We start from the raw sequence: 20,633 nt of genomic DNA, 5'->3' as shown, positions 1-20,633 counted from the left end.
GCCATGTCACCTCCCCCCCCCCCCCGTGTCCCCTGTGTGTGCTGCCATTCCTGGTCCCTCTTGTCCCCCATCACCATCTCTGTGTCACCCTTGTCCCCTGTGTGCTGCCATTCCCGTGTGCCCCGTGTCCCCTCTGCTGCCATCCTCTGTGTCCTGTGTGTGCCCCATGTACTGCCATCCCTGTTCCATGTGCCACCAGCCCTGTGCCCCGTGTCCCCTCTGCTGCCATCCCCTGTGCCCAGTGTCCCGGGTCTATCGCCATCCCTGTGTTTTGCCATCCCTGTCCCGTATCCTCTGTGTCACCATCTCTGTGTCCCCCGTGTGCTGCGATCCTTGGCGCCCTGTCCCTGTGTGTCCCGCGTGTCCCACTGTTCCTGTATCCCCCCTCTGCTGCCATCCCCGCGCCGCGTGTCTACTGTGCGCTGCCACCTGGCGTGTCCAGCTGTGTCACCAACCCTGTCCCGTGTCCCCCTTGTCCTGCCATCCCCGTGTCCCCCTTGTCCTGCCATCCCTGCTGCCCCGTGTCGCCATCCCCGCTTCCCCCCACCCCGTGCTTCCGTATCCCTCCTATTTCCCCGCTCCTCCCCCGCCCCTCCCCGTGTCCCCTCCCTTGTCGCCGTGTCCCCGCCCCGCCATGGCGCCGCTGGCGGACCTGTACCAGGTGTCCATGGCCTACGGGCACTGGCGGGCCGGGCGACACCGCGCCCCGGCCGCCGCCGAGCTCTTCTTCCGCCGCCCGCCCTTCCGCGGCTCCTTCGCGCTCGGGGCCGGCCTGGCTGAGGGGCTGCGGGGGCTCCGAGCCTTCCGCTTCTCCGCTGCCGGTGCGTGGGGACAGCGGGGGACAAGAGGGGGACACGGGGGAAGGACGGGGTTTGTAGGGAGGAGTGGTAGGCGAGGGGAGCCTCCCGGTGGGACTTGGAGGCACAGGGGAACAACTCCAGGGGGCAGCGCGGGACAGAGGATGGGGAAGGGACGGGAGGAGCGTTGTGGGCAGGGGTCTTGGGCGAGGAAAGGGGGAGGGAGAGGGGGAACAACTCAAGGGGACAGGGGGGAGGATGAGGAAGTGACAGGAGAAGCGCTGTGGGGAGCGGTGGGAGAGGGAGAGAGGAACCTTCCCAGGGAGACTTTGGAGGGACAGGGGAACAACTCCAGGGAACGGGAGAGGATGAGGGAGGGACAGCGGGGAGCTGTGGGAGAGATGCGGGGGAAGAGGGGAAATTCCCCCCGGGGGAGGATGGGGGAGCAACTCAAGGGGACTTGTAAGGGACAGGACAGCTCCCAGAGAGGTCTGGGGACCACTTCAGGGGGACAGGAACACCTCTCAGAGTGATCTGGGGATGGGAACCCCCCAGGAGCATTAGGGGGGGGACAGAGGAACCCCTCAAGGGGACCTGCAGGGGACCAGGACAGTTCACACACAGACTTGAGGGGGATAAGGACATCTCTCAGAGGAGTTCTGCGGTGGGGGAGAGGGACAACATTTGAGGGGGACTTGGGGGACAGGAGGTCCCCCTGGGGGACCTGCAGGGGATTAGGACAACTCATAGAGGGACAGGGACATCCCTCAGAGGGACCTGGGGGACAGGGAGACCCTTCAGAGGACACAGGGTGGGGATGGACACAAAGAGCCCTCAGGGAAACTTGGGGGGGACACCGGGACACCCTTCAGAGATGTCCCTCAGAGGGGACTTGGGCCACCCCACCCTGTCTCACTCTGTGCTGGGGGGGTGCTGTCACCCCCTGGCCATGGGAGGCTTGGTGTCCCCCCCACCCCGTGTCCTCTGTCCCTGGTGTCACCGTGCTGTCCCCGCAGACGTTGCGTACCTGCGCTCTGTCCTGCCCAGCACCACGGATGACGCCTTCTTTGACTACCTGGCCACCCTGGACGCCTCCGAGGTGACCGTCACTGCCATTCCCGAGGGCTCCGTCGTCTTTGCCAGGGTGGGACCCTCCTCCATCATCTTTCCTGACCATCCCACCTCTCCTAGCTCCCAGACCTCCCCTTTTCCTTGACTCTGGGACCCCCTTGAACCCCAGTCCTGCCTTTCCCAGCCCCCATTGCCCCCATTTTCCCTCACCCTGGGAGCCCCTGGACCTCCATTCCTGCCTTTCCAACCCCCAGATCACCCTTTCCTCAACACCATGGACCACCTGAACCCCCTTTGTGGCCATCCTGGGCATCCCCACCCTGTGAGCCCTTTCCTGGGCTCAGGGACTATCTGGATCCTTATTCTGGGCAATAGGATTCCCCTGCACCTCCTTCCCTGGCACTGGGATCCCCTTGTATGCCCTTTTCCTTCACCAATATCCCCCTCCAACCCTTTTCCTGGGCATTCCACCTTTCCCAGGCCCAGGCCTTCCCTTTTCCTTGACTCTGGGAGCCTTTGGACTCCCATTCCTGCCTTTCCCAGCTCCAGAGGGGCTGGGATGTCACCGCTGTTCCCGCAGGTGCCGTTCCTGCAGGTGAAGGGGCCGCTCCTGGTGGTGCAGCTGCTGGAGACCACCTTGCTGTGCCTGGTCAACTACGCCAGGTATTTTGGGATGGGGATGATCCCAAAGCTCCTGGAAGCTGGAGAGGGGCAGGGAAGGGAGTGCAGAACCCCCCAGTCCAGGGGGAGATGTGAGGCTGGGGACACCCTGGTCCTGGGGGTACCATGACCCCACAAATCCCCCGCTGGAATTTAACTGCTGGAATTCTACCAGTTGAATTTAACTACCAGAGGGTGTCCCAGTGTCCCCCCCAAGTTTTCCTGAGGGCTTTCCATGTCCAGCCCACCCTGTGGTCCCCTGAAGGGTCTCCCTGTCCCACAGGTTCTACTGAGAGATTTCCTGGTCTCCTACAGGTCCCCCAGAGAGGTTCCCATGTCCCCCCCAGGTCCCCTTGGTCAACTCCACATCCCTCTCCACTGAGTCCCGTGGTGATCCCTATCCTGTCCGAGCAGGGAGGGTCCTGGAGCCCCTTCCCCTTGGCTCTGTGTGACCTGTCCCCTTTGTCCCCCAGCCTGGTGGCCACCAATGCTGCCAGATTCCGCCTCCTCGCCGGCCCGGATGTGAAGCTCATGGAGATGGGGCTGCGCCGCGCGCAGGGGCCGGACGGAGCCCTCTCAGCATCCAAATATTCCTACATCGGGGGTGAGTCCCGCCCTGTGGCGCCCGGTGCCACCGCGGCCCTGCCATCACCTGGGTGTCCCCCCCGTCCCTCCTCGCAGGCTTTGACTGCACCAGCAACATCCTGGCTGGAAAACTCTACGGAATTCCGGTGCGCGGCACCATCGCCCACTCCTTCGTCATGTCCTTCAGGTGCCTGGAGGAGGTGCAGCCACGGGTGAGCGGTGCCTGGGATGGGATGGGATGGGATGGGATGGGATGGGATGGGATGGGATGGGATGGGATGGGATGGGATGGGATGAGGATTGGGATGGGAGTGCAGGTGAGGGTGGGATAGGGATGGGATAGGGATCTCATGGGGGTGGGGATGTAGAGGGGAATAGGAATGGAGATGGGAATGGGTTGGGATGGGATGGGAATGCAGACAGGAACGAGAGTGGGATGGATGGGAATGGAACACTCCACGTGTTCCCATACTCCTGGTACCTTGGATAATGCCATGGACTGTGCAAATCCCACATTCTCCTGGCAGGAGCTGCCACCTCGGGCTGGAGGAGATCCCATGGACCTTGCAGCCCTGGCCGTGTCCTGGCTGCAGCGAGTCTGTGACCTGCTCCAAACTCCTCCTGCCAAGGCCAACCAGGGCGAGCTGGCCGCCTTCGTGTCCTACGCTGTCACCTTCCCGTGTGACTTCCAGGGATTGCTGGACACCTACTGTGTCAGGAGGTGAGGATGCCAGGACTTTGCCGCCATGGGACAGGGGATGGATGTGTCCCTCCTCATTGGTGGCCTTGAAGTAGGAATGTTGGCTGGAAACGTTGCTGGATCCACCCTGGATCTGTGTCCTGCTTGTCATTAACAATTTTCTTGCCCATACCAGGAGTGGCTTGCCCAATTTCTGTGCTGTGGCCTTGGCGCTGCACCAGCTGGGATACCGGGCCATCGGAGTGCGCCTGGACAGCGGGGACCTGGCCCGGCAATCCAAGGAAATTCGGCGAGTTTTCCGAGCCTGCGGAGCTCAGTGAGTCCCACGGCAGCCCTGGGATGGATGTCACCGATCCCTGTTATCCTCACCTGCACCCAGCCCCTCATCCTGCCAGGATTTGGGAGCCCTCACAGCTCCGGGGTGCTGCGAGTGGATCCATGGATCCTCCCAAATCCTGCTCCTTCCAGCTTCCAGGTGCCCTGGTTTGAGACCATCCCCATCGCCGTCAGCAATGACATCAGCGAGCAGAGCCTGGAGGAGTTTAGGAGGGAGGTGAGGAACCTGCTGGCACAGCTGGGAAGTCACCTGGGTGGTGCTGGCAGGGCTGGAATGTTGATGGTCTCTGTCTTCTCCGCTGCCTCAGGGGAGCGAGATCGACATGATCGGCATCGGGACCAACCTGGTGACGTGTCCCCTGCAGCCATCGCTGGGCTGTGTCTACAAGGTACAGGTGGCAGCCTAAATCCCAGATATCCCAATCCTCTGAGCCACTTCCAGGTGCTCCGCGCCTGCTCCGTGGCCATCCAGCCCCACTGGAGTCATGGAATTACAAAATAGTTTACCTTGGAAGGGATTTTTGAAGATCATCCACCACCCATGGGCAGGGACACCTCCCACTATCCCAGGTGGCTCCAAACCCCACCCAACCTGGCCTTGGACACTTCAGGGATGGAGCAGCCACAGATCCTCTGGGAATTCCATCCCAGCCCCTCACCACCCTCACAGCCAAGAATTCCCTCCCAATATCCCATCTATCCCTGCCCTCTGGCAGTGGGAAGCCATTCCCTGTGTCCTGTCCCTCCATCCCTTGTCCCAAGTCCCTCTCCAGCTCTCCTGGAGCCCCTTTAGGCCCTGGAAAGAGCTCTGAGGTTTCCCTGGATCCTTCCCTTCTCCAGGCTGGACATTCCCAGCTCTCCCAGCCTGGCTCCATGGCTGAGGGGCTCCAGCCCTTGGAGCATCTCCATGGCCTCCTCTGGACTTGCTCCAGCAGCTCCATGTCCTTCTGCTGTTGGAGACCCCAGAGCTGGAGGCATCTCTGCAGGTGGGGTCTCACCTGAGCGGGGCAGAGGGGCAGAATTCTTCCCTCTCCTCCTGCCCACACTGGGGTCAGCCAAGGACATGGGGAGGTTCCAGGTGCCAGTGTTGGGTCATGGCCAGTTCTTTGCCCACCAGAAGCCCCAGGTTCTCCACAGGCAGAATGCCCGATTTTGGGATGGTTTTAGGGGTTTTTATTTGTTTTCAGCTGATTTGCATCAGTGGCCTCTCCAGAGAGGTCACAGGTGCCCATCCCTTCCCTTCCCTTCTCCCACAGCTGGTGGAGGTCAATGGCTCCCCATGCCTGAAGCTCACGGAGGATGAGGAGAAGATGACAATCCCAGGGAGGAAGACGATCTATCGGCTCTATGATGCTGCTGGTGAGTCTGGAGACCTTTCCCAGAGTCCTGGGGGAATCTCCTGCTTCATAACCCTCTTCCTGATGTCCTCCTGGCAGGTCACCCCTTCATGGACCTCATGGCCCTGGAAGAGGAGCCGTCACCCAGCGCAGGGCAGGAGCTGGGCATCCGTGTCCTGGGGCGGCTTGGGGAGACCACCAAGGTCATTCCCAGCACTGTGGAGCCCCTCCATCGGACCTACTTCAGGGATGGCCAGGTCAGGGGTGGTCCCATCTCCTGGGGCCGTCTCCTCTTCCACGCTGGGTGATGAATCAAGGGTGGTGGTGGCTTCCGAGATGTGCCAGCAACTCTGGTGCCAACTTGGACGCGGTGGCTCGTTGGGATTGGTGCTGGGTGGTGGCTTCCCACATGGATCTTCCCACATGGACCCCCATCCCTGCAGGTGTGTGAGCCCCTGCCCAGCCTGCCTGAGGTGAGGACCCACGCCCAAGTGTCCCTGAACCTGCTCAGCCCCGCTCACCGCCGGCTCCACGAGCCACAGCCCTACCCGGTATGTCCAGCACTTCCCACATTCCCACTTGGGAATGCCACTTGGAATCGGTGGCCTGAGCAGAGCCACCACAGAGCTCCTCCCTGACCCCTCTTGTTCCCATCCCAGGTGGCCATGACGGAACGGCTGCACCGGCTCTTCCTGGAGCTGCGTCAGGGCAGCCACTGAGGGGGTCCCTGCTTATCCCCAGCTCCTGCTCCGTGCTTTTTTGGGAAGCCCAGGTGACCCATTGGGAATTAGTGGCTCTAATTTAGACCTTTCCGCTGCCTGGTGCTAACCCGAGGAGCGTGTAGGACCTGGGAGAATGCCCTGGGGGTCCCAGCACGGAAGCTGGGAACACAGGGATGGGGAAGGCAGAGCTATCCCTGCATCCCCTGGAGGTGACAGTCCTGTGCCTGACTTGGTGGCCCTGCCAGCCTTGTGCCTTATCTTGGTGGCCCTGCCACTCCAGTGCCTTCCTTGGTGGCCCTGCCAGCCCTGTGCTCTCTCCGGTGGCCTCCCCATCGCGAAGCTCCTTGGTGGCACCAGAACGAAGTCTGGGGTGCCACCAAAAGGGTGACATGGGACACCCATGGGAGATCATCTTTGCTTTGGCAATTCTAAGCTTCATCTCTGTGGCCACATTCCAACTCTTTCCATTCTGGCCGAGTTCCCTGGGATGTGGAGGCCAGCTCCAGGCTGATCCCACCTCCAGGTTGATCCTGCTTCGGTTGATCCCAGCACCTGCACTCTAACCCCACTTCCCACAGAAAATATGGCACTAACCCACACTGAGCTTCAGACTAAGCAAAAAATTTAAATAAAGGCCTTTTCCCACCACGGCTCCGATCCTAAATCCAGTGGAAAAACCCTTTGGAGCTCCATTGGGAGTGGGAAAATGAGAAGGGAAATCCCCAGGGATCAAACCTCTGGCTTCCTTGTCCACCCCCTCCCCTCCATGGCTTGGATCTTGGCAGCAAATTATAGGGAAGAAAATAATTAAGAGCTTAACGAAGCGTGGCCTGATGGTCACGGATTTCTGGAAATTCCAACAGCACTGTATCCCATTTTAAGACAGGAAAAAAAACTCCAGGAAAGCCAGGATTAGTTTGGTATAAGTTAGATTTTTTTTTTTTTTTTAAGATCAAAGCACCAAAGAGAAAGAGTCCATTGTACCTGAGATGTTCCTGAGTTTTTGGGAGAGGAGGAATGAAGAACAAGGAGAGTGACCTGTGCCAGCCTTTGGCACCCTCATGGCTAAGATGCAATTCCTGATGTTCAGGAACCATTTTGGTGGGCAGAGAAAAGCACCCAGATGTCCTTGCACTTTCTCCTCAGGTATTTATGGATATTGAGGAGATTTCCTGAGCCTTTTCTTCTCCAGGCTAGGCAAATTCCAGCTCCCTCAGCCTCTCCTTGTAGGAGATGCTCCAGTCCCTTCATCTCTGTGGTTTTTCCTTGGATTTTGTCTCTCTTGTACTGGGCAGCTCCAAACTGGACCCAGTATTCCAGGTGTGACCGATCACAGCTGAGCAGAGAGAAAGAATCCCTTGGAATGGATCCCATTTGGAATGCCAAAAGGATCCCAAACCACGCGTCCCAAGCCACCAGGACCGATCCAAAGCTCCAGGCTTTGTTAAGGCTGAGTGCAGAAATTTTAAAGAGGGGGAAAAAAGAGCAGGAACAGGGTTAAACCTGCACATCTGGGACTCCTGGATGCTTTCCTTGAGGTTTTGTGGAATCTGGGCATCCCACTGACTCCAGGCACAACTTCCCACATAACGGCAGAGAAGCCCCGAGTTTACACATTTATTTAACTTTAGGAACACCAGTTCCCACCCAAACCCTAAACCTTCCTGCAGTCACAGCAGGAAATCCCAGAGTGCTCTTTTTTTTTTTTCCATTTTTGCCCTTGGAATTCCAGAACTTGGAAGCGGACGCAAAATGGGACAGAAAGTGCTAAAAGTGAGGTTGGAACACTGAATCCTGTGCGGATTTTGCCAAAAAGAGGAAGCAGCAGAAGCCCAGATGTTGCTCCTCTGCTCCGTCCTCCTTCCAGTTTTGTTCTTGGAAAAATACCTCTTTTTAAAGCATAGCTTCAGCTCAGGATATCCATGATTGGAAATAAGGGAGAGTGGGGAAAAGTGCCAGTTAGTGCTGGATTAGGGAAGTGCAGGGAACTGAGGGACACAGGTATGGAAAATCCATCCCGAGCCCTCTCAACCACACCTGGTCCTCCTCACTCCACAAATCCAGGATGTTTTAGGAAAGGTTGTGGTCTCCTGGTAAACCTGTGGGTGATTCCTTGTGTTTTGATTTCTGTTGGTCCCCAGCTTTGGAGGGAAGGGACAGCAGGGAAAAAAGGATGTGGGATGGCTCCAGCTGCAGAGTACCCAGAGAGGGAGAACTGTGGAATGTGGCGAACGAGAATGAATTTGAGCATCAACAATTCCAAGTCCAGCTGTGCCCACGTCCCAGCTACCACTGGGAAAAAGCCAGGACTTAACAAACCCAGCCTGACTTGGATAATTTGACACCAGGAGAGGTGAGAAGAGGCAGCTCAGAGCATCCAGACTCGGATGCTTCTACCTTCAGGGATGATCCAAGCTCCCGTTCCTGACGTTGCTCGGTGACATCAGCCCGGGATGGTGTCACTTGTAAAGTGCCATTTTCCTGCTCTGGTACAGGTACATGTAGGCATCACAAAAGAGGCGTTTGGCCACCCCATCCATGTCCCGAGGCTGCTCCAGGGCCAGCACAGCCAGGGGCAAGTCCAGGTATTTGGCAACTTCCGGGCACAGCGTCACCGTGGGAATGTTGAAGCCGTTTTCACCACCTAAGGTGGAAAAGGAGGAGGAAAATCCCAAATCAGATAACAAAGGGATGAGCTCCTACAGCTCCAGCAGATCCCAGCACACTCAACAGTCATGCAGAACCTCAGCTGGGAGATGTGGAGGCCAAAAGCAATGGAAGAGGCTGGATGAGGGGAGAGTGTTCAACCTGAAGGAGCTTCAGGAGAGTTGGAGAGGGACTTGGGACAAGGGATGGAGGGACAGGACACAGGGAATGGCTTCCCAGTGCCGGAGGGCAGGGGTAGATGGGATATTGGGAAGGAATTCTTCCCTGGGAGGGTGGAGAGGGGCTGGAATGGGATTCTCAGAGAAGCTGTGGCTGCCCCTGGATCCCTGGAAATGTCCAAGGCCAGGCTGGACAGGGCTTGGAGCAACCTGGGATAGAGGAAGATGCCCATGGAAGGGGCTGGAACTGGATGGCCTTTAAGGTTCCTTCCAACCCAAACCATGATTCCCTCATAAAAACAAAGTGGGGAAGGACAGGAGAACAATCCATGCCCACAAGCTGAGCCAGCTGGGATAGGATCCTAAATCCCTTGTTTGACCACAGCCAGAAGCTGGAAGCACCTGGAAAAACTCCCACCTGCTTGGCTTGGCCACTCTGGAATCCAATGGAAGCCAAACCCAGAGAGAGCCTAAACTGGAGAGGAAAAGGTGGAGTGAGCAGCCCCTGGCAGCTTCCCACATCCCATATCCCACATCCCATTCCCATTCCCTCACCGTGCCGGTCGGCCATGCTGTCGAAGAACATCCAGTGCTCGTTCCCAGGGCCGTATTTCACAAAGGACACGTAGTGACTGGTCTCGATGCAGAGCACTGCAAACAGCTCCAGCTTCTCCCGGGGGACCTGCTGGCAGCCCCGGGTGCTCCAGCTCTGGAATTCCTCTGGAATGTGCAGCCTCCTGGGTTTGTGCGCTTTGCGATGGCGATGGAAGTGAACCTGAGGAGAGGGGACAGGGTGGCATTGCTGGAACCGGCCTTGACCCAAGAGAAAATGGGGCAGAGGTCAGATTCCTAATTTATTCCCTGCTGATGTGATTCCCGTGCTCCCTGCTTGCCCAGGAATGGCATTGTGGGAACAGCCTGGCAGCAGGAAGCTAAAACGGGAATGTCACCCCTCCGAGAGGCAGAAACTGTGGGAATGCTCATGGAGAGGCAGCAGGGAAGGATCAGCACTCGGTTTCTGAAGGATTAATCCTTATTTATGGAACAGGTTGTCCAGGGAAGCCATGGATGTCCCATCCCTAGAATTGTCCAAGGCCAGGTGGGACAGGACTTGGAGCAACCTGGGATAGTGAGTTCCAGGGGGTGGAACTGGATGAGCTTCAAGGTCCTTTCCAATCCAAGCCTTTTGATGATTCCACGATTATTTAGGCTCTGTGGAAGCAGAGGGTTCACAACCTCTGGCTCCTGGTGGGAATAACCCTCAGGAAAAGGCTGCTCCATGCCCAATCTATGCAGCTGCAGGGCCAGCCAGGGAAATGTGGGGATTTTGGGAGGGTTCATCCTGCTGACAGCTTCCAAGATGGATTTTGGGAACATCCATGGAAAATACCTGTCTGGAGCAGGAGCTGCAGAACTGCTTCAGGCCTGTGGCTGCAAACACCTTGTCCTTGAAACACTCCGAGCATTCCAGAGTGGCAACATCTCCACACAGGCAGCATTCCCTGGGACCTGCCAGGCAAACAGAGCTCAGAGGGAGTGTCTCCTCCAGATTCAAATCCAGCTTGTCCTGCCAAAACTGGGACTCAGGGAAGAAGAATCCCACCCCAGAGAGCCCAGAGCTGTTGCTCACAGCCCATCATCCATAACTTACTGTCCAGCAGCAGATCTGTTATATCCAGCTCCAAGGAAGGGATGATTTTGCTGAACATTTTATATTCCTTCCCAAAACGTGGCATTTGGATAATGAAGCAAGATGGGATCTGGGGAGAAAAAAAAAAAAGGGAAGGGAGTCACCCTGAAGAAGAGCCAAATCCCAGAGATTTCTCTCTTAATTTGCTGTCATTATTCACAGGACAAAAGGGAAACAGGGAAAGCAGAGGCCTTTTCCTAAGTCATGTGTGGATTCAGTGTTGGATATAAACCATCCAAGGCCTCACAGGTACTTTGGGGAGCAGGAAAAGCAGGAAAGCAGAAGGAAACTGGACTCGCCTCCACCAGCTTCAGATCCGAGGACAGGAAGGAGCGTTCCACCAACTGCTGCACGTCAGGAACCACCAGATCCTCCTGTTTATCCATAAATATCTGGTAGCAGTAACATTCCTGCTCCTTCTGGCCTCCTGACCTGCAAGGAGAGGTCTTGGGATTGGGGATGTGGTGACACAAAAATTGGAGCTTCCCAAGGTTTGTCCTGGGAGAGCTCCTGGGCTCAAGGCACCGAGGGTGGTTTGGTGCGACACAAAGCACATTTTCCACCCAAAAATACCGAATTTGTGCCAGGGGAAGAGGAGATAAGTAGGAACTTTGTCCTTGTTAGCCCTTTGGAGCACCACATCCTGCTCCTATAAGCAAAATCCCATTTCCCCTCGATACAAATATAAAAACTAGTTTAACATTTAAATTGACAAATGGATGCTTTGATGATTAATTTCAAAATGCATCCAGTAAGCCAAACTCAAGGTGAGTTGTGTGCAGATCTCCCACAATCCCTAAAAAGAGAGCAGGGAAAGGATTTCCTTGGGATGACCCCGTGCAGGGGAGCTGCAGCACAGAGTCCTCTTTGTGCTCGGCCTTTCCCAGCACTCCACGATCCACGGCTCGAGCGGCGGCTCCACAAAGGAGCACAGAACTCCCAACAATTCCCTTTCTGTGCTCCCAAACAGCACAGTTATTTTTGGCTTCCTCCAGCCTCTCATCCTCTTTGTAGAGTCCCAAAAAAACTGGGACTGCATCCATGGACTGCCTGTTTGAGAGGCTGTGGGAGCTGAGCCAGCTTGGCAGCCGTGGACACATCCCAAATTCATCCAAAAGCTGTCGGATATTGCTGGATCTTCCCTGAAGTCGGACATCACCTTTCTCAAACCCCTTCTGGCTCTCCCTGAGGATGGCACAAGGTTTTTATCCCAATTTTCTGAAGGCAGCACCCTCCAGGGAGGGCTCAGAAGTGTCTTTTCCCGGATGGGAAGATCATGAGCAGCAGGATCAGTCTGTTCCCAAGGGAAAGCAGAAGGAGCTGCACAAAACTCAAGAGCTGTGATTCCAAAAAACTTTGGTGGAAAGGCACAAGTGACCCCCAGGGATTGTGAAGTGGAAAATTAATGAGCCTGGCCTTGGGAATTGCATCCCTCAGCTCTGAAAACTTACTGGAGCTTCAATAGTGGCTCAATTCCCAGGATCTGCTGCATTATGAGATTGAGGAACTCCTCGGGATCTGGAAAGTGAGGAAAGGATGGATCAGACCGTGCCAGGAACTGCCTTGTCCCACTGCATCCAAGAGCTGCCAGATAAACATGAGCCAATTCCATGAACCTGGAATTTCCTCTTCAGGTTAGGGGACAACTGGGATAAAGGTTGAGAGCGCTCGGTTCAGGCCCAAATCCCAAGGGGAACATGGAAAAATGCCAACCAGCCTTCAGAGACTGCACTTCCTTGGAATTCCAGGATGGTTTGGGTGGGAAGGGACCTTCAAGATCATGGAATTCCAGCCACTGCCATGGGCAGGGACATCTTCTCCTATCCCAGGTTGCTCCAAGCCCCATCCAACCTGGCCTTGGACACTTCCAGGGATCCAGGGGCAGCCACAGATTCTCTGGGAATTCCATTCCAGCCCCTCACCACCCTCCCAGGGAAGAATTCCTTCCCAATATCCCATCTATCTCTGCCCTCTGGCAGTGGGAAGCCATTCCCTGTGTCCTGTCCCTCCATCCCTTGTCCCAAGTCCCTCTCCAGCTCTCCTGGAGCCCCTTTAGGCCCTGGAAGGGTACAGAGAGATTTAAAAACTGAAAGGATTTTCCAAGTGAATTTCTACATCAATTAACATCAGCACCTAATTAAAGCACATTCCTGGGAGAAGCACAAAGGGAAGTTGCCAGCTGGTGCCTGGATGAGGCAAAACACAGGGAAGTAGCCGGAGAAAGGTCCCAGAGAGCTCCTTACCTTTCTCAGCATTGGTAAAGCTGGAGCACTGGCCCTTGTCCGTGAGCTGCTCCCGGAGGTGCATCACGCTGCTGGCCCGGACAAAGCCGGTCCTGGGAACAACAATCAGCTGCAGGTGAGGGAAATCATGGAATGGCTGGGCTTGGAAGAGATCTTTAACTTCATCCAGTTCAACCCACTGCCATGGGCAGGGATAGCACCAATGAGATGAGGTTGCTCCAAGCCCTGTCCTGGGACACTTCCAGGGATGGGGCAGCCACAGCTCCTCTGGGAATTCCATTCCAGGGCCTCACCTGCCCTCACAGGGAAAATTCCTTCCCAATATCCAATCTAAATCTACTCTTTGTCAGTTTAAAGCTCTTCCCCCTTGTCCTGTCCCTCCCATCCCTTGTCCCAAGTCCCTCTCCAGCACTCCTGGAGCCCCTTGAGGCACTGGAAGCTGGATGTTTTCCCCTCATCCAGCCTGGCATTCCATGCCAACTTTGGGACCAGCTGCTCAGCAAGGCAAGGCTGCTGCTTCACCAACTCCAGGGTTCCATCCAGAGGTTGTTGGAACCCCAGGAATCCCCTTTCCTTCCTTTTACCAGGAAGTGCAGCTCCCAAGGCTTCCTTCTGAGCACAAGAGCTGTGACAGCCCCACATCTCAGGGAAAGGAACAACTGGAAGAATCACAGGATCATGGAATGGTTTGGGTTGGATGGGATCTTAAAGATCATCTAATTCCAATACCCTGCCAGGGGCAGGGATACCTTCCACTATCCCAGGTTGCTCCAAGCCCTGTCCAACCTTCCCAAATCCAGAGCTGCTCTGGGAATTCCATTCCAGCCCCTCAGCACTGTCCCAGTCAAGAATTCCTTCCCAACATCCCATCTCAATCCATGCTCTGGCAGTTTAAAACCATTCCTGCTTGTCCTGAACACCTTTGGATGTGGCTGCCAGGTTTCCCTCAGTGGCAGGTAATTCCTTCAGGGCAGCAGGGAAGGAATGAAGGCAATATGGGACACCTTCCAGCATTCCCTACACTCACCTTCGGAGGGGATTGACAATCTCATCCCGCAGAATTCCCTGGACATTCCTGTCACACCGTGGGAAGGGCATGAAGAGCATGGAGTCCAGCACAGATGTGCAGGAGAAGAGGCTGTGGGAAGAGTGGGATGGGTTTGAGTTTGAGGGCTTGGAAGCAACAGGTGGAACCAAAATGTGGTGGCTGGTGACAGTCAATGGCTTTGATGCCCAACAATCCATGCATGGAATTACAGGGAAGTGAGGGAAGCACATCTGCACAGTGAGGCACATCTGGAGAAATGAACACTGGGAGAAAGCAATGGAACAGCGCAGGGAGAAGGAAATTCCTACTTTGCAGCCAAAACTGCTCAGGGAAAGGCACCACTGAGTCTTTTCCTCTCCAAGCAGGGAAGTTGGGACCTCCTGGGTGGGTTGTCTGGAATGATTCCAGCCAGAACTTCCAGGGACAGAGTCAGCACGATCCAAGTCCAGAAAACTACGAGCTCTCAGCACCCTGAATGACAGACACAGGAGTCTTCAGGGCTGGAAAACCTGCTGGATTTGGGAAGGAGGTCCAAAAGCAGCCTGGAGGTTTCATCTCCACAGTTACATCCTGCTCTACACCAGGTAAACTTCCAGCCAACTTGGAAATCCAGGGAAGTGCTGCAGTTTGGGGCTCTGCCCAATTAAAAAGTCACTCATTTAATGAGACTTCACCACCCAAGCAGGTCCTTACCTGAAGAGAGCTGCATCCATGTAGCAGGAATTACAATGGCCTTGGATGCCCTTCATCCGCCCTCGGAGGACACGGACTGCTGCCTCATTCCTGAGGGGAGGAGAACTCTCTGGAGCCTGTGGAAGAACTTCTTGTCCTCCTGCAAGAAAAGGAATTTCCTTCACCTTCTCATCAGGGTCAACTCTGCCCTTCCTTGACACCCCAAAAGTCTGAGATGAGTCTGTAACTCTCAAATTTAAGGTGTCTTCTCAATCCTGCTTTTCATAAATCACAATCTTTCGGATATGTGGGATGTTCCTTATGGAATCATTTAGGTTGGAAGAGACCTCTAGGACCATCGAGTCCAACTGTTAACCCAGCCAAGGATGTGGTGTGCTGTAAACACCAAAAAACAGTGCTCGAAGAAAGGGAAGAAACGCTGCCCACGGGGTTCCTCCATGTCCTTCTGCCATCACAGCCCCGTTTTCCTGCTTCCCAGAGGACTCACTGTAATCCCCGAGGGATAAGTCAGAGTTGGGAAAGCTCTGGAAGCGCATGTCAGGCTGGCAGGAATTCAGCCTCACGAAGAGGCCGCGCTTTGGGGCGCAGTGGAAGTAGGACTTGCCCAGCCACTCTCCAGCTGTGACCCCCTTGTCTTCATCCTGGGAAAACAGCACCAGGGAAGAGCCTGAGAGCGGGATTTATGAAATTATGGTTGGAAAAGAGATCTGAGATCGAGTCTAACAATGCAATGCTGCCAAGGCCATCACCAGATCGTGTCCCCAAGTGCCACATCCACAGGGATGGGGACCCCACCCCTGCCCTGGGCAGCTGTGCTAGGGCTGGACAACCCCATCCATAAAGGAATTTTCCCAATATCCAACCCAAATCTCCCCTGGAGCAATTTGAGGCTGTTTCCTCATGCCCTGTCCCTTGTTCCCACCTGGCCTCACCCTCCTGTCAGGAAGTTGTGGAGAGCGAGAAGGTCCCTGAGCCTCCTTTTCTCCAGGCTGAGCCCTCCCAGCTCCCTCAGCCACTCTTGCTGCTCCAGACCCTTCCCAACTCCATTCCCTCCCTTATCCTGCACATGGGGATCCCAAAATTCCATCCCCCACGTTCAGCCACTGCCACCAGCACTCCCAGGTCCTTTCCCAGCTTTCCAGCCTCACCAGTTCAACTCCAGCCATTTTGTCCTTGATTTGGGGCAGGTAGCCCAACCAGCGGATGATTCCCGAAACTTGATTCCCTTTGTCCAAGGTGATCTGGACCATGGAGTTCACTTCCAGGGGTGAATTCCCACTTTCTCTCTCCTCGCTGCTCTCGCTGATCTCTCGTTTCATTTGGCTTGGTTTTCCAAAGCCCACATCAGAGTCGAACGTTGGGAAAAAACCTGTTGGGCAACACAAACCATCAGGAGAGGTGGGAATTCAATCCTCTGGATCTAATTCCAGGTCTGTTTTGGAAATTCCAGACTACACACACCAGCAGGAAGCTGAGCAGCAGGGATACAAGGTGCAATTCCCAGTGTTCCAAGCTGGTCTGACAGTATGAGAGGGAAGGATCCTGCTCCTTGTTTCCCTGCTCAAAGCTTCACATTGCAACCTCTCGCTGGCCCTGGAGCTAATCCAGCACTTCCCAGACTACTGGAATGGCAGCAGGGGGTTTATTTCCTAATTGTTCTACTGATTCCTTGTCTTGTCCAACAATTCCCACCATTGCTGCTGGCACCTGAGCCTTTCCCACCAGGATGAAACTCCTGCTCCATCTTTTACAGCTGAAATAAAGGCCCTTTAACCAGTGGTGCCTCTTCCCTGAGGGAATTCTCTGCTGCAATTGGATTCTCCTCACAAATGGGATCCAGCTTCAGCTGCCTCACGCAAAGAACTCTGTGTGGAACTTGAGATTTTTCCATAAATCCCAATCATTTAAGACCAGCTGGAAGTTTAACTGGAATTTCAGCTCCTCAGAGAGGGAATAAATTCCCAATTCCCCGGCATGTGATCAGGAGAGACACATCCAAAGATCACCTACTTTGCAAGCTCTCCTTCACAACGGAATCCATGGGGATTTCCCTGAAAATGTCGGTCGTTCCTTCTTCTTCCTGAAAGGAGGAAAAACTCCATCAGCTAGGGAAAAAAAAACCATCAGCTTGGGAAAAAAAAATCCATCAGCTAAACACTGGAATATGAAAGAATTTTTTAAACATGCCTGGGAAGTTTGCACGTAACCTCACATCCCTTTTGGACACTCCCTTTACATCTCTTTCATGTCCCACCATAATGTGGTGTTTGCTTTTTTTTTTAAATCCCAAAAAAACCCATGGAAAAGCTGCTCTTACCGGACAAACCTTCACGAACCACTGGCTCCCTTCCCTGTAAACTGCCATGGCAATTCCTTTGGTGAGGATCTCATCCACGTAGAAGCTGACGGCGTCTCCCACTTTCACAGGGACCACCTCCTCCGTGTCCTGCTTTCCTGGCTTCTGCTTCCCATAATCGTTGCCTGATGTGGGAATAAACTGGACTTTGCTGAAGGGCAGGAAGATCCCACAGTTCCTCTTGCACTTGAAGTACTCGGTGCCGTGGTAGGATCCGTCGCTTCTCCCTCTGTTTTCCCCCTCTCCCTGAAAACACGCCAGGAAAGGATGTTACACACAGACAATTCCATGCAAAAATAAGGAATTCGCTGCCATAGCCCCCTTACCTGCAATTCCACCCCAAAAAACACCGGAGTCAGCACAGCCAAGCTGGGCTTGTAGATGCTCCCGATGTAGCGCACGACTCCCGGGAAAAATTCCCGCTCCACCTCCACCATCACGTTTTGACCCGGCACGGCTCGGAGAGCTCCTTCCAGGCTCAGCCTCTCCAGGAAAAAATTCAAGCGCTCGCTGTGGCTCCCGATGGCCAGGAGGAACCCGGCGGCTTCCTGGCGCACGGGCTGCAGGACTTCCAGGTTGATGGTGACCGTGGAGCTGTCGTCCAGCATGATGACCTTCAGGAAGCAAGCTGGAGGCCCATCCTCGGAAAAATTCCGCAGGTAGCTCCTCTCGCTGCAGAAGCACAAGTTGCCAGCTTGGAAGTACTTGCTTCCATAGGCACAGTCCTCCATCAGGATGTAGAAGCAGTTCCCGTCCGCTGCTGGAGGCAGGAGGTTGGACATGGCGGCTTCCCTGGGTTGGGAGAGTCACAGCAATGGGGATTTGTGAGTGCTGGCACAGAATTCCTGAATAATCTGAGGTTGGAAAAGGTTTTAGGCTCAACCTCAGGCTCAAAGCCTCGCCCAGGTGAGTTTGAGCGTCTCCTGAAGCCTCCCTGCTCCCTTTTTCCAGGTGTTTCATCACCCTCTTGGTGATGCAAAATTCCATCTAACCCAGTTTCCCACATTCCCTCACTGTACTTCCATGGGAAACATCCAGCTCTGCCTTCTCCACTAAACCCTCCCACGATGAGGCTGTACAAAAAAAACCAAAAACCCATGGAATAGTTTGGGTTGGGATGGGCCTTAAAGATCATCTCATTCCATGGGCACCTTCCCCTATCCCAGGTTGCTCCAAGCTCCATCCAACCACACCTGGAATAATTCCAGGGATGGAAAGGCTGCTCCAGCTCGTCCAACCTGTTCTAACACCATCCAGCCTCATTAAATTCCACATTTTCTTTCCTTCCTCACAGGAGTGAGGCAAAGGATCAATCCTGCCTTTAAAAATTCCTTGGGAAAGGGATTCCCACTCTGTCACAGCAGCTCCTCCGTCTTGCTACAGCACATGAATATTCAAAACATATGCAAATCACCTAGTGAGGTACTAAAGATCTCCAGCTTTCCTAACAAATACTTAATTATTTATTATATAATTTGTATTAGAAGAAATGCAAATATTTGGAAGCAGGAATAGATCTTGGTGCTCCTTTTCTTAGGTAAGTTCCGACAGTGAAAATTCTGGTGGTTAAAATTCCAGGAGTTAAATTCCACTGGTAGAATTCCAATAGTTAAACTCAACTGGTAGAATTCCAGTTCAAATTCCAGTAGTTAAATTCTAATTGTTAAATTCCAGTGGTAATTAAAATCTACTTTCTATTAAATTAAATTCCACTTTTTACCTCTCTCCATCTCTCCTTCGAGGATTCCACGAAAAATTAGGATCCCAAATTTTTGTTTCAACATAAAGGGTGAGTAAAGAAAAAAAATTAAAAAAATAAACTCTTTTCCTCACTAAAAGCCCAAAATAAATTGATTTTTCTGATGAAATTCCCAAGAATAAACTGTTTAATTAATCAAAACCCCAAGAATAAACTGTTTTTCTCATTAAAAAACCCAGGAATAAGTTTTCCTCATCAAGCCTGTTTTCCTCACAAAAGCTCCAGAAGAAACCACTTCCCTCAGCAAAACCGCATAAATAAACCATTTTCCTCATAAAAAGCAAAAAATAAACACCTTTTTATCACAAAACCCACAAGAATAAACCATTTTCCTCATCATAAAGCAAGAACAAACCATTTTATTCATCAAACCCCAAGAATAAACCGTTTTCCTCATCAAAACCCCCCAAGAATAAGTAATTTTCCTCATCAAAAACACACAAATAAACCCTTTTCTTCCTCAAAAGCCAAAATTAATCATTTTTTTTCTCACGAAAAACTCAAAACCAAACCGTTTGCCTCATCAAAGACTACGAATAAATCATGTTCCTCATTTTCAAAAAAACCAAAAGTAATTTTTCCTCATCAAAACCCCGGAATAAACCCCTTTTCTCATCAAAAAACCCGAGAATAAACGATTTTATTCACGAAGCCCCAAGAATAAACAGCTTTTTAAAAGAAAATAAACAAAAATAAACTAATTTCCTCACCAAAACCCCCAAATAAACCATTTTCCTCGAGAAAACACGGGGATAAACCCTTGTCCTCATCAAACCCAAGTGTAATGCGGGTATTTAAACCAGAATATTCCCAAATTTCCCCCAATTTCTGGGAATAAATCCCCGTTCCCAGCGCTCTGAGCGGGGTGTGACGCCGACCCCTCGCCTCACCGTCTCCGCTGCCGCTCCGGCCCCGGCACTTCCGCGTCCGGGCGCGCGCGCGCGGCCCGGCAGCCAATGGGGAGCGGCGGGGAGCGGCCGACAGCCAATGGGAAGGAAGGGGTGGGTCCAGAAGGCGGGGAGGGGGCGTGGCTCCGCCGTAGGCCCCGCCCCCTGCTGGATGGCCGGGGGGAAGGCGGGAACGGCCTGAGGGGCGGCGGGAGGGGGGTGTCCCCATGGACCCAAATTTCTGTGGATTCGCCTGTGTTTCCATGAACCAAATCCCTATGGATCCTAGAGTGTGTGTCCCCATGGACCCATGTTCCTATGGATCTGTGTGTGTGTCCCCATGGACCCAAATCCCTGTGGATTCGCCTGTGTTTCCATGAACCCATGTTCCTATGGATTTGTGTGTCTCCTCACGGTGCCATGTCCCTATGGATCTCTGTGTGTCCCCATGGACCCAAATCCCCGTGGATTCACGTGTGTTTCCATGGACCCAAATCCCTATGGATCCGTGAATTTGCGTCCCCATGGACCCATGTCCCTATGGATCTGAGTGTGTGTCCCCATGGACCCAAATCCCCATGGATTCATGTGTGTTTCCATGGACCCAAATCCCTATGGATCTGTGTGTGTGTCCTCATGGACCAAAATCCCCATGGATCCTGGAGTGTGTGTCCCCATGAACCCAAATCCCTATGGATCCATGTGTGTCCTCATGGACCCAGATTCTAATGGATTCACATGTGTTTCCATGGACCCATGTCCCCGTGTCCTCAAAGACCCATGTGTGTGTCTCCCTGGACCCTCATCCATATGGATTTGTGTGTGTTCCCATGGACCCAAATCCCTATGGATCCATGTGTGCATGTCCTCATGGACCCATGTCCCTATGGACCTGTGTGTGTCCCCGTGGCCCCATGTGTGTCC

The 20,633-nt window shown here is 53.9% G+C and overlaps 2 protein-coding genes across 6 annotated transcripts; one reads left to right on the top strand and one right to left on the bottom strand.

Annotated features, from left to right (window-relative positions):
* Positions 1-623: 623 nt before the first annotated feature.
* NAPRT (nicotinate phosphoribosyltransferase) lies at positions 624-6,872 on the top strand. 2 transcript variants are annotated; one of them, XM_069005605.1, is made up of 13 exons: positions 624-821; positions 1,814-1,896; positions 2,449-2,531; positions 3,002-3,132; positions 3,210-3,325; positions 3,641-3,834; positions 3,989-4,129; positions 4,282-4,366; positions 4,458-4,538; positions 5,406-5,508; positions 5,586-5,743; positions 5,930-6,037; positions 6,146-6,872. In XM_069005605.1, the coding sequence occupies exons 1-13, from the start codon at positions 635-637 to the stop codon at positions 6,203-6,205; spliced, it is 1,530 nt and encodes a 509-aa protein (XP_068861706.1). In that variant the 5' UTR covers positions 624-634; the 3' UTR covers positions 6,206-6,872. The 2 variants fall into 2 exon arrangements, with proteins under 2 accessions (XP_068861706.1, XP_068861705.1); XM_069005604.1 differs by having other exon boundaries at positions 1,814-1,941.
* Positions 6,873-7,103: 231 nt separating this feature from the next.
* Positions 7,104-19,740, bottom strand: LOC138105513 (ubiquitin carboxyl-terminal hydrolase CYLD-like). 4 transcript variants are annotated; one of them, XR_011148512.1, is made up of 16 exons: positions 18,784-19,706; positions 17,390-17,855; positions 17,025-17,309; positions 16,718-16,787; positions 15,856-16,076; positions 15,195-15,348; positions 14,708-14,846; positions 13,994-14,104; positions 12,967-13,058; positions 12,175-12,241; positions 11,023-11,155; positions 10,685-10,793; positions 10,424-10,542; positions 9,589-9,808; positions 9,452-9,508; positions 8,767-8,852 (listed from the first exon to the last, which is right to left on the bottom strand). XR_011148512.1 is itself a non-coding variant. In XM_069005596.1 (15 exons), exons 2-15 carry the CDS (start codon positions 17,843-17,845, stop codon positions 8,668-8,670), a joined length of 2,361 nt encoding a protein of 786 aa, XP_068861697.1. In that variant the 5' UTR covers positions 17,846-17,855; positions 19,713-19,740; the 3' UTR covers positions 7,104-8,667. The 4 variants fall into 4 exon arrangements, 3 of the variants coding, with proteins under 3 accessions (XP_068861697.1, XP_068861695.1, XP_068861698.1); XM_069005596.1 differs by lacking the exons at positions 9,452-9,508; positions 18,784-19,706 and adding an exon at positions 19,713-19,740 and having other exon boundaries at positions 7,104-8,852; XM_069005594.1 differs by lacking the exon at positions 9,452-9,508 and having other exon boundaries at positions 7,104-8,852.
* Between the last annotated feature and the right edge of the window lie 893 nt (positions 19,741-20,633).

This window comes from Aphelocoma coerulescens, chromosome 2, assembly GCF_041296385.1.
Source record: "Aphelocoma coerulescens isolate FSJ_1873_10779 chromosome 2, UR_Acoe_1.0, whole genome shotgun sequence".
Lineage (NCBI taxonomy): Eukaryota > Metazoa > Chordata > Aves > Passeriformes > Corvidae > Aphelocoma > Aphelocoma coerulescens.
Note: the sequence above shows the minus strand (reverse complement) of the source record. Positions and strands in the feature narration are given on the sequence as shown.

Excerpts from the sequence above, each read along its gene's own strand:
- LOC138105513 (XM_069005596.1), bottom strand. The coding sequence starts at position 17,845 with ATGTCCAACCTCCTGCCTCCAGCAGCGGACGGGAACTGCTTCTACATC. Across the intron at positions 14,847-15,194 it reads CTTATCCCTCGGGGATTACA|GAGGACAAGAAGTTCTTCCA; the intron begins GTGAGTCCTCTG and ends CTTTTCTTGCAG. Across the intron at positions 12,242-12,966 it reads CTTTACCAATGCTGAGAAAG|ATCCCGAGGAGTTCCTCAAT; the intron begins GTAAGGAGCTCT and ends CTCACTTTCCAG.
- NAPRT (XM_069005604.1), top strand. The coding sequence starts at position 635 with ATGGCGCCGCTGGCGGACCTGTACCAGGTGTCCATGGCCTACGGGCAC. Across the intron at positions 2,532-3,001 it reads TGCCTGGTCAACTACGCCAG|CCTGGTGGCCACCAATGCTG; the intron begins GTATTTTGGGAT and ends TTTGTCCCCCAG. Across the intron at positions 4,539-5,405 it reads CGCTGGGCTGTGTCTACAAG|CTGGTGGAGGTCAATGGCTC; the intron begins GTACAGGTGGCA and ends CTTCTCCCACAG.